The sequence below is a fragment of the Tamandua tetradactyla genome, chromosome 26 (genome assembly GCF_023851605.1).
Source record: "Tamandua tetradactyla isolate mTamTet1 chromosome 26, mTamTet1.pri, whole genome shotgun sequence".
Lineage (NCBI taxonomy): Eukaryota > Metazoa > Chordata > Mammalia > Pilosa > Myrmecophagidae > Tamandua > Tamandua tetradactyla.
In genome coordinates, this window is record NC_135352.1 from 43,667,328 (window position 1) to 43,683,303 (window position 15,976).

General features: G+C 34.6%; 1 protein-coding gene across 15 annotated transcripts in view; it reads left to right on the top strand.

The window, feature by feature from the left end:
* Positions 1-15,976, top strand: part of NEK1 (NIMA related kinase 1) — a 295,240-nt gene that overhangs the window by 274,580 nt on the left and 4,684 nt on the right. For all 15 annotated transcript variants that reach the window (XM_077144462.1, XM_077144465.1, XM_077144468.1 and 12 more), the window contains 4 exons: positions 6,593-6,744; positions 9,731-9,936; positions 11,112-11,242; positions 11,397-11,529. In XM_077144462.1, the coding sequence (XP_077000577.1) occupies positions 6,593-6,744; positions 9,731-9,936; positions 11,112-11,242; positions 11,397-11,529 (622 nt within the window). The remainder of the gene's footprint in view (positions 1-6,592; positions 6,745-9,730; positions 9,937-11,111; positions 11,243-11,396; positions 11,530-15,976) is intronic.

Here is a 15,976-nt window from a genome sequence, read left to right on the forward strand (position 1 = left end):
ATAATACTTGGAGACTTCAATTCCCCACTCTCATCAATGGACAGAACATCTAGACAGAGGATCAATAAGGAAACAGAGAATTTGAATACTACAATAAATGAGCTAGACTTAATAGACATTTATAGGACATTACACTCCACAACAGCAGGATACATCTTTTTCTCAAGTGCTCATGGATCATTCTCAAAGATAGACCATATGCTGGGTCACAAAGCAAGTCTCAACAAATTTAAAAAGATTGAAATCATACACAACACTTTCTCAGATCATAAAGGAATGAAGTTGGAAATCAATAATAGGCAGACTGCCAGAAAATTCACAAATACGTGGAGGCTCAACAACACACTCTTACACAACCAGTGGGTCAAGGAAGAAATTAAAGAGAAATTAGTAAATAACTCGAGGTGAATGAAAATGAAAACACAACATATCAAAACCTATGGGACGCAGCAAAGGCAGTGCTAAGAGGAAAATTTATTGCCCTAAATGCCTTTATCAAAAAAAAAGAAAAGGCAAAAATTGGGGAATTAACTGTCCACTTGGAAGAACTGGAGAAAGAACAGCAAACTAACCCCAAAGCAAGTAAAAGGAAAGAAATAACAAAGATTGGAGCAGAAATAAATGAAATTGAGAACATGAAAACAATAGAGAAAATCAATAAGACCAGAAGTTGGTTCTAGGAGAAAATCAACAAGATTGATGGGCCCTTAGCAAGATTGACAAAAAGAAGAGAGAGGACGCAAATAAATAGGATCAGAAATGGAAGAGGAGACATAAGCACTGACCTCACAGAAATAAAGGAGGTAATAGCAGGATACTATGAACAACTCTATGCTAATAAATACAACAATGTAGATGAAATGGACAACTTCCTAGAAAGGCATGAACAACCAGCTTTCACTCAAGAAGAAATAGATGACCTCAACAAACGAATCACAAGTAAAGAAATTGAATCAGTCATTCAAAAGCTTCCCAAAAAGAACAGTCCAGGACCAGATGGCTTCACATGTGAATTCTACTAAACATTCCAGAAAGAATTAGTACCAACCCTGCTCAAACTCTTCAAAAAAATTGAAGTGGAGGGAAAGCTACCTAATTCGTTCTATGAAGCCAACATCACCCTCATACCAAAACCAGGCAAAGATATTACAAAAAAAGAAAACTACAGACCAATCTCTCAAATGAATATAGATGCAAAAAATCCTCAACAAAATTCTAGCAAATCGAATCCAGCAACACATTAAAAGAGTTATACATCATGACCAAGTAGGATTCGTCCCAGTTATGCAAGGATGGTTCAACATAAGAAAATCAATTAATGTAATACACCATATCAACAAATCAAAGCAGAAAAAATCACATGATCATCTCAATTGATGCAGAGAAGGCATTTGACAAGATTCAACATCCTTTCCTGTTGAAAACACTTCAAAGGATAGGAATACAAGGGAACTTCCTTAAAATGATAAAGGGAATATATGAAAACCCACAGCCAATATCATCCTCAATGGGGAAAAATTGAAAACTTTCCCCCTTAGATCAGGAACAAGACAAGGATGTCCACTATCACCACTGTTATTCAACATCGTGTTGGAGGTTCTAGCCAGAGCAATTAGACAAGAAAAAGAAATACAAGGCATTGGAATTGGAAAGGAAGAAGTAAAACTATCACTGTTTGCAGATGATATGATACTATACGTCGAAAACCCTGAAAAATCCACAGCAAAACTACTAGAGCTAGTAATACTGCAAAGTAGCAGGTTACAAGATCAACATTCAAAAATCTGTAGTGTTTCTATACACTAGCAATGAACAAGCTGAGGGGGAAATCAAGAAATGGATTCCATTTACAATTGCAACTAAAAGAATAAAATACTTAGGAATAAATTTAACTAAAGAGACAAAAGACCTATACAAAGAAAACTACAAGAAACTGTTAAAAGAAATCACAGAAGACCTAAATAGATGGAAGGGCATACCGTGTTCATGGATTGGAAGACTAAATATAGTTAAGATGTCAATCCTACCTAAATTGATTTACAGATTCAATGCAATACCAATCAAAATCCCAACAACTTCTTTTTCAGAAATAGAAAAACCAATAAGCAAATTTATCTGGATGGGCAGGGTGCCCCAAATTGCTAAAAGTATCTTGAGGAAAAAAACGAAGCTGGAGGTCTCATGCTGCCGGACTTTAAGGCATATTATGAAGCCACAGTGGTCCAAACAGCATGGTATTGACATAAAGATAGATATATCGACCAATGGAATCAAATAGAGTGTTCAGATATAGACACTCTCATCTATGGACATTTGATCTTTGATAAGGCAGTCAAGCCAACTCACCTGGGACAGAACAGTCTCTTCAATAAATGGTGCCTAGAGAACTGGATATCCACATGCAAAAGAATGAAAGAGGACCCTTATCTCACACCCTATATAAAAGTTAACTCAAAATGGATCAAAGATCTAAACGTTAGGTCTAAGACCATAAAACAGTTAGAGGAAAATGTAGGGAGATATCTTATGAATCTTACAATTGGAGGCGGTTTTATGGACCTTAAACCTAAAGCAAGAGCACTGAAGAAAGAAATAAATAAATGGGAGCTCCTCAAAATTAAACACTTTTGTGCATCAAAGAACTTCATCAAGAAAGTAGAGAGACAGCCTACACAATGGGAGACAATATTTGGAAACAACATATCAGATAAAGGTCTAGTATCCAGAATTTATAAAGAGATTGTTCATCTCAACAACAAAAAGACAGCCAATCCAATTACAAAATGGGAAAAAGACTTGAACAGACACCTCTCAGAAGAGGAAATACAAATGGCCAAAAGGCACATGAAGAGATGCTCAATGTCCCTGGCCATTAGAGAAATGCAAATCAAAACCACAATGAGATATCATCTCATACCCACCAGAATGGCCATTATCAACAAAACAGAAAATGACAAGTGCTGGAGAGGATGTGGAGAAAGAGGCACACTTATCCACTGTTGGTGGGAATGTCAAAAGGTGCAACCACTGTGGAAGGCAGTTTGGCGTTTCCTAAAAAAGCTGAATATAGAATTGCCATACGACCCAGCAATACCATTGCTAGGTATCTACTCAAAGGACTTAAGGGCAAAGACACAAACGGACATTTGCACACCAATGTTTATAGCAGCATTATTTACAATTGCAAAGAGATGGACTTTAGGGCAAAGACACAAACGGACATTTGCACACCAATGTTTATAGCAACATTATTTACAATTGCAAAGAGATGGAAACAGCCAAAATGTCCATCAACAGACGAGTGGCTAAACAAACTTTGGTATATACATACGATGGAATATTATGCAGCTTTAAGACAGGATAAACTTATGAAGCATGTAATAACATGGATGGACCTAGAGAACATTATGCTGAGTGAGACTAGCCAAAAACTAAAGGACAAATACTGTATGGTCCCACTGATGTGAACCGACATTTGAGAATAAACTTGGAATATGTCATTGGTAACAGAGTCCAGCAGGAGATAGAAATAGGGTAAGATAATGGGTAATTGGAGCTGAAGGGATACAAACTGTGCAACAAGACTGGATACAAAAACTCAGAAATGGACAGCACAATACTACCTAAGTGTAATGTAATTAGGTTAAAACACTGAATGAAGCTGCATGTGAGGTATAGTTTTTTTTTCTTCTTTTTTTCTTTTTTATTTATTTATTTTTCTCTCTATTATCGTTTTATTTCTTTTTCTGTTCTCTTTCTATTTCTTTTTCTAAATCGATGCAAATGTACTAAGAAACGATGAATATGCATGTATGTGATGGTATTAAGAATTACTGATTGTATATGTGGAATGGAATGATTTCTAAATGTTGTGTTAGTTAATTTTTTTAATTAATAAAAAAAAAGTTGACACCCACAATTAGCGCATCACGTCTCCATGGAGATAATCTAATCAAAAGATCCCAACCTGCATTATTAGATCAGGATTAAAAGAAACCACTGCCTCCACCCAATGGAATCAGGAATAAAACATGGCTTTTCTGGGGTACCTAATACTTTCAAACCAGCACAATATATGTGTGTTATTTATTGTTATTGCTTAGCAAGCACCTGACGAAATTGTTACAGGGTGCATATTTTGCATACTTCTGGCCTACAGTATACATCATTTGAATCATTAAATTCTGCCTACAATGGGAAACTCAACAGAATACCCTCAGTAGTACCATTATCAAGTACTTTAAAAAGCAGTGTATCTTCAGCTTCACCAATTTGTAATTCTTAACTGTTTTGGTTTGCTAAAGCTGCCAAAATGCAGTATACCAGAAATGAGCTGGCTTTTACAATGAAGATTTATTAAATTACATGTTTACAGTTCTAATTGTCCAAATCAAGGTATCATGAGGACACTACCTGGACTCTGAAGACAGGCTGCTGGTGATCTGGAACTCTTCTATCAGAAAAAGCAAGGCACATGGCAATATCTGCTGGTCCTTCTCTTGGGTTTCATTGTTTCCAGTTCCTGGCTGCTCCATCCATGACTTTCTTTCTCAGCTTTTCTCAGACTTTTTCCCATGAGTTTCTCTCTTTTTTTATTGTCTGATGAAGGACTCCAGTAAGAGGATTGTGCTGGTTGGGAAGGATGTATGTCCCCTAGAAAAGCCATGTTTTAATCTCAATCCCATTTCATAAAGGCAGAATAATCCCTGTTCAATACTATATGTTTGAAACTGTAATCAGATCATCTCCCTAGAGATGTGATTCAATCAATAGTGGTTGTTAAGATGGATTAGGTGACAACATGTCTCTACCCATTTAGGTAGGTCTTGATAAGTTTCTGTAGTCCTATAAAAGAGGAAACATTTTGGAGAATGAAAAGTGATGCAGAAAGAGCAGAGCAGAATGACATAACCATGAAGCAGAGTCCACCAGCCACCAACCTTTGGAGATGAGGAAGGAAAATGCCTCCCGGGGTGCTTCCTGAAACAGGAAGCCAGGAGAAGAAGCTAGCAGATGACGCCATGCTTGCCATGTGCCCTTCCAGATGAGTGAGGAACCCTGTGTTCACCATGTGCCTTTCCAGATGAGAGAGAAACTGTGACTGTGTTTGCCAGAGAAGCCCTGAACTTCACCAGCCTTCTTGAACCAAGGTGTCTTTCCCTGGATGCCTTAGATTGGACATTTCTATAGACTTGTTTAATTGGGACATTCTCTCAGCCTTAGAACTGTAAGCTAGCAACTTATTAAATACCCGTTTTAAAAGCCATTCCATTTCTGGTATATTGCATTCTGGCAGCTAGCAAACTAGAATGAGGATTAAGACCCACTCTGAATAAGATGGGTCACATCTCAAGTTACAGTCCTACAAATCAAACAATCCTGTTTACAATGGGTCCACACCCGCAGGAATGGGTTAGCTTTAAGAACATCCTTTGCTGGGGTACATACAGCTTCAAACCACCATACTAACCTTTTTTTCTCTCTCAGGTGCTATAATAAGTAAATTATGCTCAACTAATAGAAATCCATCCTTTTTATTCTCAAACAAATCTATCCTCTTTATTATTTTTTGCTCTCAAAGATTGTACCAATAAATTTGGCCAAGTATACAAATATTTAGCTTAATATTTTTTTCCCTACAATATCTCATGTGGGATAGGGTTCTTATCAGGGCTTAGAAGTTATATTCCCAATCTCAAGGTTTCCTTTTAGGGCTAACCCAACTTAAAGACTTAAGTGTATGGATATTTGTTTCATAGCCCTGCCCATCCATCACATTCTAATTGTTGAAAGGTTGGTAGACAGAAGTTCTTCCTATAATCCCTGAAAACTTAAATTGTCAACACCTCCACTCTGCCCTCTTGTTTTCTCGTCTCAGTTTGCTGACTTCCTTCTCACTGTACTGCTTTAAATGATCCTCAGCCTGGACCTCAGCATGCCTGTCTCTCTAACCTTCTGTTCTGATGGGAAAATTTCCACTCACAGAGAAATAATGCTAGCTGCCTTTTTTCTTTTTGCACTGATTTGAGGTCCCTGATGAGCAACAGGTGGCTGGTAAGCACCTGCTAGGATTCAGTGGTACAAAGGGCCACCAATTATGTGTGCTGGTGCTTATTGAGCTTCAGACTAACTCCAGGATTTGAGGAAGAAAACATGAAGGATTGGCTATGGCAAAGTGAGAGGAATGTTTAACAGAAATCACTATGAAAGAGTGTGAGTATGTGCTGTGCATGAGACAGAAAGAAGGGGCAATTTCTAAGCACTGCTGCTGGATTCCCATCAGATTTCCAATTTCATTCCATGTGTATCCCTAAACACCTTTAACACCTTTTAAAGATGTCCTAAATCAATCTTGCAACCCAAGCATTTTGCTAACTCACAAGTGTAGTTTCCTTGTTGAAAGTGTACTGAAATGAAATTCAAGAGAATTGGATTCTAACCTTGGCAAGTCGCTTCTAAAGCTTTTAACTCTAAATATATGAATGAATATATTTATCGCAAATTACTATTAGCTTTAATTTTCTAATTTTTCCCTCACTTTAAATTTTCTAATTCTTTTATTTTTAATAAGAAATTTGTTAACTTTTTTTAGATGTTGAGGACATGTTCACTTCCAGATCTCTCAAAGCTGTTCAGAACGCTGATGGATGTTCCCAGTGGAGGAGACGTACACCAAGACAGCCTTGAAATAGATGAAATTGAAGATGAGCACGTCAAAGAAGGGCCGTCTGATTCTGAAGACATGTGAGCATAATGTCATTTGAAAAACATCAACAGAATATCTGAGTTTGTATATATGTTCTAGAGATAGTGACTTACCTAGATAATTTTTTTAAGTGGTCATCATTTGCAAGTACAGTGATGCAAATTGTGTATGTATATCTGCCTCTAAAATAATAATTTAATCTCACTTGAGGAATGTAAGAGAGCAGTTTTTATTTGTCTTTTCACTGAACATCCAGAACTCTTTATTGCACACAGTAGGTGCCTAATAAATATTGTTTAGATGAATGCATGTTAGCAGGATAATGGCTGCTTAGTAGTGGAATGCTACATGATACGAAAATAACAATGGGAAATTGTGAAATGGCATGAAAGCTCCACATCTTTTTCCTGCCATGTATGATTTCAAAGTCAGGGCAATGGGCAATTAGCAGATGGGCTAGTCATTATTTTGCTTTTTGTGTGTGTTTGTACATATGTGTATGTTTTACATGTAATTTGATTGAGCCTACACAACGCCTTTCTTCATGATTCTTGGGGAATCCAGGAGAGAAATTTAGCAATACTGCCAAGAGTTGTGGGGAATATTCCCTTACATAGTAATCTTCCTTTACCTTCTCTGATATCACACTTTTTGGGGAAATAAAACCAGGATACAATGGAATAAAGTATTTAGAAGATGCAGTGTATTAAAAGAACCAGGATAATAAGTTCCAAAATATTAGAATTTCACTTATTTTGTGATTTTTAAGATTTTGCTTTTTACCTCTGCCTTTGAATAGAAAAAATTTGTCCTTTGATCTGATTGAAAGCGTTATGTCAGTCTCAAGATTCCCCCCTATAACAAGTGAGCAAGGACCACTGCAACTGACACATTTTATTTTCTCTTTTTTTTTATTTTTAAGCCTTGCACTCACTTCTTAAATTTCTAATCAACCTTTCTGTTTTAAAGTCTACCCCCTTTTAAAATTTTTTATAAAGTTCTGTAGATTTTTGCTGGTGACCTCTGAGATTTGGGAGAAAAAGTTATCTTTTCTCCTGTTCTGCTAAACTGTGGTCACTGAGCACTTTAAGTTTGTGTTTTTATTAATTCTGTAAGAGAATACACAACATTTCAGTACCTTTATGATCAGCAAAGTACTAAGTAATAGGTTTGTTTTGTTTCAAACTTTTATAAAATCCTCCATTTTTATCTGAGTGAAGTATAGCTTTTTTTGTGGCGTGTGTCCTTTTAATTACTAGTTGGCAGAATTTCATTTAAAAGTTTGTTAGAAATTTTTTGTATTAATTGAAAACTGGTTTTTAAGGTAAGTTATTGAATGCCCATATGAGAAACCATCACTTTTAAGTGTTTTTTTATTTGGAAATTCTTTCTCACTCTACTGCTTTAAGTGGACTTTCCTTTGGCCCAAACTATATTCAAGTTCTTATAATAAGAAACCCAACAAAAAAGGGAATTCAGAACCAAATTTTCAAGTACCTTAGACAGTTTTTGAGTGTTCATTTCATAAAAGATCTTAGTCTCATATTTTTCTCACAATGGTCGACTTAGCTGCTCACACTTGTGGAGAATACTAATTGCTCTAGGTTGTCCATTAGAAGATTCTATAAACAGGTTGATGTTTAATCAGTGTAGTGATGGTAAGTAGCAAGTATACATGATATGGTAATCTTATGATTAAATATTAAATTAAATGCTACTAGCAGAATGATCCAAAAGATCATGCTCTCTCTCATTTTAATTAGATGCTTTGCATTTCAATAGCTGCTACAAAGTCAAAGTGTACAGTTTATACATAGAAGCACAAAATAAAAGATTATTTTCTTTTTCTCTTGATGGAAGCTTTTATTGAATGGTTTTGCATACTGTTGTTTATATTTTAGTTCTACAGTAAATGTTTGCTAATTTGACTCTAAACTTTTAGATAGGACTTAGCTCTTGTATCCTGTTTAGCGCCAGTTTTCTGGTGGATGAAATCCTCTACTTGAGCATATCATCTCTTTCAGAAGTCTTCATATATCTAAAACCTTGATTACTCCTATTATTAAACTATAAACCTCCATTTACATAAGAGAAAAATATTGACAGTTATGTTTCTTGGGTACTATAGAATTGGTGAGAACATAGATTTCAATCCTGCATTTGCCATTTACTGACTTGAACAAGTGTCCTTGAATAAATCATTTAAATACTTTGATTCATAATTTTCCACGTCTCTAAAGTTTTATGCAGATAAAATTGCTTGATAAGGTACTATGTAAGTATAAGCTTTAATGTATATAAATTAGTCCATTCCAGCTTCTAAAATGCCATGAAAAATAGAATTAATATCCTGAGTAATGCCTTGGAAATAAGATTCTCCAGTAAAGATTTTTATGGTCAATATATTTTAAGAATTAAGAGAAATCAACGTATTGTGTACATTTTCAAGAATAAGCATCTAAAGATAAGGTTTGTGGTGACCATTTTGTTCACTGGAGCATCTTGCTAGCCTGAACATATAATTCCTGAGAATTTCCAGTTCTAAACATTTAAATGACCGATGGGCTTTTGTGTAGGAAGCCTTTGTGTGTGTGGTGTACAGCTATTATACATCCTCACCGAAGTTTTACTGAACTTTCAAAATTATATAAAAGAAATATATGTGAGTATTAAGTATTTGTTTTAGAAAGCAAATAGAAAATCTCTTTAGTCTGACTTTAAAATGACAGAACATTTTGATATTTAAGCAATGACTAATGTTGGTAGGTATGTGATAATTTTTGGTAAATCAGATCATTTTAATCAAGTCATCTACTGCCTTGTGTTTCCCAGTACATATATTGTGTGCTGTCCTTATCAGTAGTGTCTGTGCTCATTTCCTTTGTTAAAACTGTGTACATTTAATCAGATTTATTTTTATTCAAAGTACAGTTAAATAAAACGGAGTACATGCATATTAAATTGGAATAAAATTTAAGAATCAAGGTAAAGCTTTAGCGATATTGTTTAACTTTGAAATTTCAGTGTGTTTGAAGATGCTGACACAGATTTGCAGGAGCTGCAGGCCTCTATGGAGCAGCTACTTCGGGAGGCGCCCAGTGCCGAGGCCAGTGAGGAGGACGAGGCCGGTGGCCAGGCGGCCGGGGGGCCCACTGCCCGCGGAGTGTGCCCGGCCGAGGAGGACGACACGCCCAGCAGTGAAAGCGTCCTCAACGAGGAGTGGCACTCAGGTGTGTGAGCTCCTTTGGGGCCCTTCCTCTCATTCAGTGAGTGTGTTCCAAGTTGTCAAGTAGGTCGTATTTTTCTGATCTCTGATATGAACCTTTTCCAACTTTAGATAAAACTGAAGCCTGCTTCTGTATCTGTCTTTTATTCATCCTCACTTTTTTCACAAAATGCATATACAAAATGGAACGCAGTTGTTCATTTCTTTCCCATTAAATTAGGACATTTATTATGATTATAATTATCCCATTAATTATGACTTTTTAAAAAAGTACTTTTATTGTTATTTATCCTTCATCTTTTTACTTATTTTTCCAGAAACAAAGATAATAACTTAGTTTTTTAAACTTGTTTTACAAGAGCTTCTACAAGCCATGGTTAATCACAGGGTTAAAACTAAAAGCAGTTTTTTTTTTTTTTTAAGATATTTATTTTTTGCATGGGCAGGCACCGGGAGTCAAACCTGGGTCTCCGGCATGGCAGGCGAGAAGCCCGCCTGCAGAGCCACTGTGGCCCACCCGTAAAAGCAGTTTTTAAAACTACACTGTTTCTTTGGTTTGGAAGCTATTCTTTGTTCATAGCATTACTCCTAAGATGTATAGAAAATTTTTGTATGTCAATAAATGTATTTATTTGGGAAGAAGAGCTAATTTTAAAGAAAATACTCTCTGTAGTTTTGACTTTTCCTAGAATTTTTCAAAGTACTTTGGGCTTCTGCATGAAAGAAAACATTTTATGTCTTTCAAGGTGCCTTCCTGAAATTTTATGATACTTGTCTTAGATGGTTTGCTTCTGCATACTTGTTCATGTTATTACCCAAATTTAATATCAACTTTTTAAAAATAATAGAGCTGGTTGCTTCATTATGTGTAACATAATTTTTACTAAATTAGTTGACATATTTAGGAATATTTTTATTCTAACCTGATTTACTGTTTGTGTCTATAAAAGAAAATACTTCGAAAATAACATTATTTTTAAGACAAATTTATATATGCTTTGATTACCAACATAAATTTTATATATATATATTTAGTAATCAAGGCTATTATTAAAAATAGTCTACTTCAGTGTCATAACTCACTTTTAGAATGTTGGCCTTTTAAGGTAAGGGTTATTTTATTCAGTCTTATTTTTTTCATCATAAACTGTCTTCTCCCTGTTTACTTTGATGTTTTAGATAACAGTGATGGTGAGATCACTAGTGAATGTGAATGTGACAGTGTCTTTAACCACTTAGAGGAACTGAGGCTTCACCTGGAGCAGGAAATAGGCTTTGAAAAGTTCTTTGAGGTTTATGAAAAAGTAAAGGTAAGTTAAAGCCTTTACCCTCAACATGTGTTCTGATTTGAATACTAGCTTAATGTTGATGATCTTACTGGTCAACAGATTTGTTATAAATAAGTGAAGTCAACAATCAGAAAGCTAATATTCAAATAGTAATTTATCATTTAAATTTGGTTAGGCTATTCATGAAGATGAAGATGAAAATATTGAAATTTGTTCAACAATTGTTCAGACTATTTTGGGAAATGAACATCAGCATCTTTATGCCAAGATTCTTCATTTAGTCATGGCAGATGGAGCCTATCAAGAAGGTAAGCTTTCCTCAGATGTCTTTATATTTTAAATAATTGTGAGGAAAGAAGATGACAGCTGTGAACTGATGAATTTCATCACATAAATTTTGGTAAAATCTATATTGGAGCCATATCTAGTACTTTTAAGAAATTATAAAATTAACTCTGTCATATACTTTTACTGATTTGATACTTAAGTCCTTTAAGTCAATATTTTGTATTCCACTTTTTAGCAACATTCAAAAGAGATTTTTTTAAAACTTCTTTTTAGGACAGTTCTATAAGTTAAAGTAATTCTTACCAATGATGCCGTATTAAACTTTTAGACACGTACATTTCAAGAATATATAAAATCTTCCCTAAATAACATCAAATACATATCCTTACCATTCAGAGTGAGTGGAATTCGTCTCTAATGAGATTGAATGTAAACATTTTTTATATTGGTAAAATATCTAACTATAGAATCATCCAAAATATGTTAGAACTTATTAAATTACTAATGGGAAAATTGCTTCTTTTTCTTAAATTTAGTCAGCACTAAACATAGAGTCAGGAGGCCATTGGTTTAGTCCTAACTGCATCAGACTATTAATGTGACATTAACTGATTTTATTTTCTCTAAGTTTCAGTTTCCTTTGCTATAAAATAAAGAGATAATCCCCAATTAATGTACTGTGATTATTTCTCCGTGTACTTATTAAGTGCCTCTGCTGTGCTTAGCACTTCATTGCTGTAGGCATTGAATGACATGGTCTTTGCTTGGATGTCATTTATAGTTCTCTTGTAGAGATGAGACATAAGTATATTAATTGAAGTACAGAACCATTAAAGTGCTTGTGCTAAACTACTTCAAGTACAATTGTAATTAAAGAAGGGGAGGCGGATCTGTGAATAATGGAAAAAGATGTATTATAGAAGACATAACTATGTGGGGAAAGCTGATGAACCAATAACCAGTATGTATTATGAGGATTAAATTGACCAGATTAGAAGCTTCTTATTGAATATTAGCCTTCTTGACTAGACACGCTGAAGTGTTTGAAACTTATAGAGGAAATCAGTAAAGTTTTTGAATTAAAAGAACTGACCTGGTGAAAGGGATGTTTTATAAAATTCAGTCTGACAGTAGTATTTGGGATAGCGCAGACAATAGAAAGATTGAAAGTACAAAGATCTGTTTTGAAGCTTTAGATTTGTTTAGGCATCAGATGATGAGTCCCATTCCTGGACTTAGTGTCTATAGAAATAGAAAGGTAGTTTTCAATTTAGCTATTTCAGAGCCAGACTTTTTATTAAAATGTTTGCTAATTTTGATTATGAAAAATTTGTTTGCTTAAATTAAATTTAAGAATGTTTGTGTTATGTAGATTTCTTTACATTGATCATAAAGTTCAGCAAAAATGTTTTTTTAATTCTTTAACAGAAATGAAAGTCTTGTAAAAAGTCGAATAATTAATGTTAAATAAAAGATAGAAATCCTTCAGGAAAAGTAAGGAGTCTTATCTTAACAGAGCAACAGCTGTCAAGAGTTAAGGTCATTAGTAAAAACTCTCAGTTCCTGAGAAGCAGGTCCTCCCTCCTAGCCATTAGTGCTGCCTTTCTTTTCCTTTTGGTTTTCTTTAGCCTCCTAGTAGTGAAGGGTATCACAAATAAGCGGTGGAAACAGAATAATTTCTCTTCTTTATGGTAGTTACTATGAAACCTAGCAATAGAAACTGAGAGGCATTCTTTTCTACAGAAAAATTGTTAAGGACTATAAAATAATACCACTTGGGGGAAAAAGTGGAAAGGACTTATATATCCAAATGTATACTAGTTTCTTCCAAGAAGTGCTATATAGACTTATTCTAATGGAGATGCTCCATTACACAAAATATTTTGAAACTTGTCTTTTTAATTGCCCTTATAGCCTAAATCATGTTCTTTCGCTTGTCCTTATTGATAAGAAGTTTTTATTCTGGAAGGATTTAAATTTGGGGGGTGTTCTTTAAAGTTTCTTGAAACAAGATTTAGTGATGAAAGTGGATAATCAGAATAAATAATGTGTGGCTGTTTGTAAGTATCTCACTCTGAAATAATTAGTCTAATTATTTTAGTGAATATGTAAACTGATTCTGAATATTTTAAACAAGAATTCATTTCTGGAATATTTGTCAAAAATTAATTCTATTACTTTATAGTTATGAGTCGTAGGCTTTATCAAAATTGAGTATTTAAAATATATTAGTGCTTAATTTTAGCAATATAAATTTTCTTAGACTATATTTATGTTCTACCTTGATCCAAAAAAGTATAAGATCGCATTAAAAATATGTATATACTTACAAGATTGAATTAAGTTGTAAAAAAAAACTGTTTGGGAAAGTCAATATATGGCAAATGAGCACCAGCAATATAATGTGAAGCCAGGAATGAAGTAAGAATAGTTCATGTTCCAGAGGTTTCTACATTTGCTAAAAGTAGGTCACAAAGTTGGCACCGATTTTTCTGGCAAAGCAGTAAATCTAATTAATTACATGAGTCACAGTGTTCATGAGACAAAACATATTAGTTGCTCAGAAGGACGACTGTTTTTGGTATTGAAACCAAAGAGAGAATTTTCCATGAAAAAAAATCTGCTTTTAGAATTTTTCCTTACAAAGAGAATGGTATAATATAGTGTTCTTCAAACATGGATGTTTTGTGGACTCCAAGAATCCAAGGAGTCCATAGACCTCGGTAAGAAACTAAAGTCTTAGTATTTGAAATGTCTGTAATTTTTTAATGTAAGTAATATAAAATGTGTTTTTTATTTTTTAAAATAGAGATTATTTTAATTATCAAAATGAAAATATGAAATTTAAACATTTTCTGGAATTTGTGGATTCCTGATTTTATTATGATTTTGGACATTTTATAAAACAGTACGGTAATGAAATGAAAACTATCCTCAACTTTTACAATATTTGGATTTCATGGGGCTGTTTCACATAATAGCAAAGTGTAAGTTAATGGCATGAGGCCAGAAAATGATTCAATATAAGTAAATCTGTAGGAGAATATCAAACCATTTCTATTCGTATTCAGACTGTTACTCCTTCAGACAGTTCTCCACATTATTTCGATAATACTTTTCATTAATATTCGGCAACAATGTATTTGAGGCTTGGTTTTGCTTGGCGAGTACCTGGAAAGCTTTTATTTTATATTGCCCCTTAAATGGAGAGCTCTAATAGTCAACTGAGGCCTGGGATGGAATTGACACTTTTTTAACAGCCTAGTGGCTTAGAAGAACGCATGCCTACCTAGAAGGCTGTTGCCCCTGCTTGGCTCCAAGGAGCAGGGTAGGCTCACACACCCCTCAGGAAGCACATCAGAGTCTCGCTAGTGCACCAGTGAAATGGGAATGAGAGCCCTAAAGTTCTGTATCATGGAGCTTTACATGTTTTTCACCTAGAAAAACATGTAAAGCACACCAAGCCAAATGCTCAGTCTGGCAACTTCTAAAAACTTTTTTAGTAAAGCCTGAAAACATTATAACTTACTAATAAATCCACTAAGTAAACCGGTTATAAAGTTATGTACATTGAATTATTACATTAAATTATGAGTTGACTTGCTCTTTTGTAGTAATAACCATAAGACAATTGAAAGTTGGATAGTGATGGAATTTAGAGTAACTGTTTTGGACCCCAGATCCAGCTGCCTGTAAAGACCACAACCAGGAAATAAAGATGAAAGCATGTCATCCATAGATGATGCTTATGCACTTTTATTCTCTGTCCTGGATTGGGGGGAGGGGGGTAATGAAAGGTGAAGGTGGACAGAATTACATCTAGTTTATCCAAAAAAAGTATCAAGTCATTAAAGTACTAGTGAAAAATAAAATAATTTTTTTCTTACACTAGAAATTATCTAAATGCTCAAAGGACTGTCTCAGTTATTTCCCCTGATACTGATACAGTGCAGATTTGGTATGAGCAGCAATCAGTAACTGGAACGGTTAATAAAGTTGATGCAGCTCGACACATAGTTTGATACTATTGAGAGTCAGAACTCAAGATGAACTAATAAATGTGTAAACTATTTCATGTTATTCATAGCAAATCCCTGTGCAAGGAGATATGTGTCTCAGTGGCCAGTGTTAGAATGACAGAGACCACCAGGTCTCATGTACAGCACTGATCTTTGCACCCAAGCTTGCAGAATTTTAAGAAGGAAACAAACTTTTCCTTCATATTCATTTTAAATAGAATATTGCAGTGATTTTAGTTAAAAGTAAATGAACTCAGTTTCCATCTTTCAGTATGGATAAGCCACACAAATATGGTAAGTTTAAAAAGTGTAAGACACTGTTTATACAACGTTTCAAAACAACAACAAAAAAGTTTGTTTAGGGTGTACATGTGTGTAGTAAAAGTAAAAATCATGGAGGGGAAAAATGCACATCAATTCCAGGTTATTGAAAAGGCCTCTGGGGAAG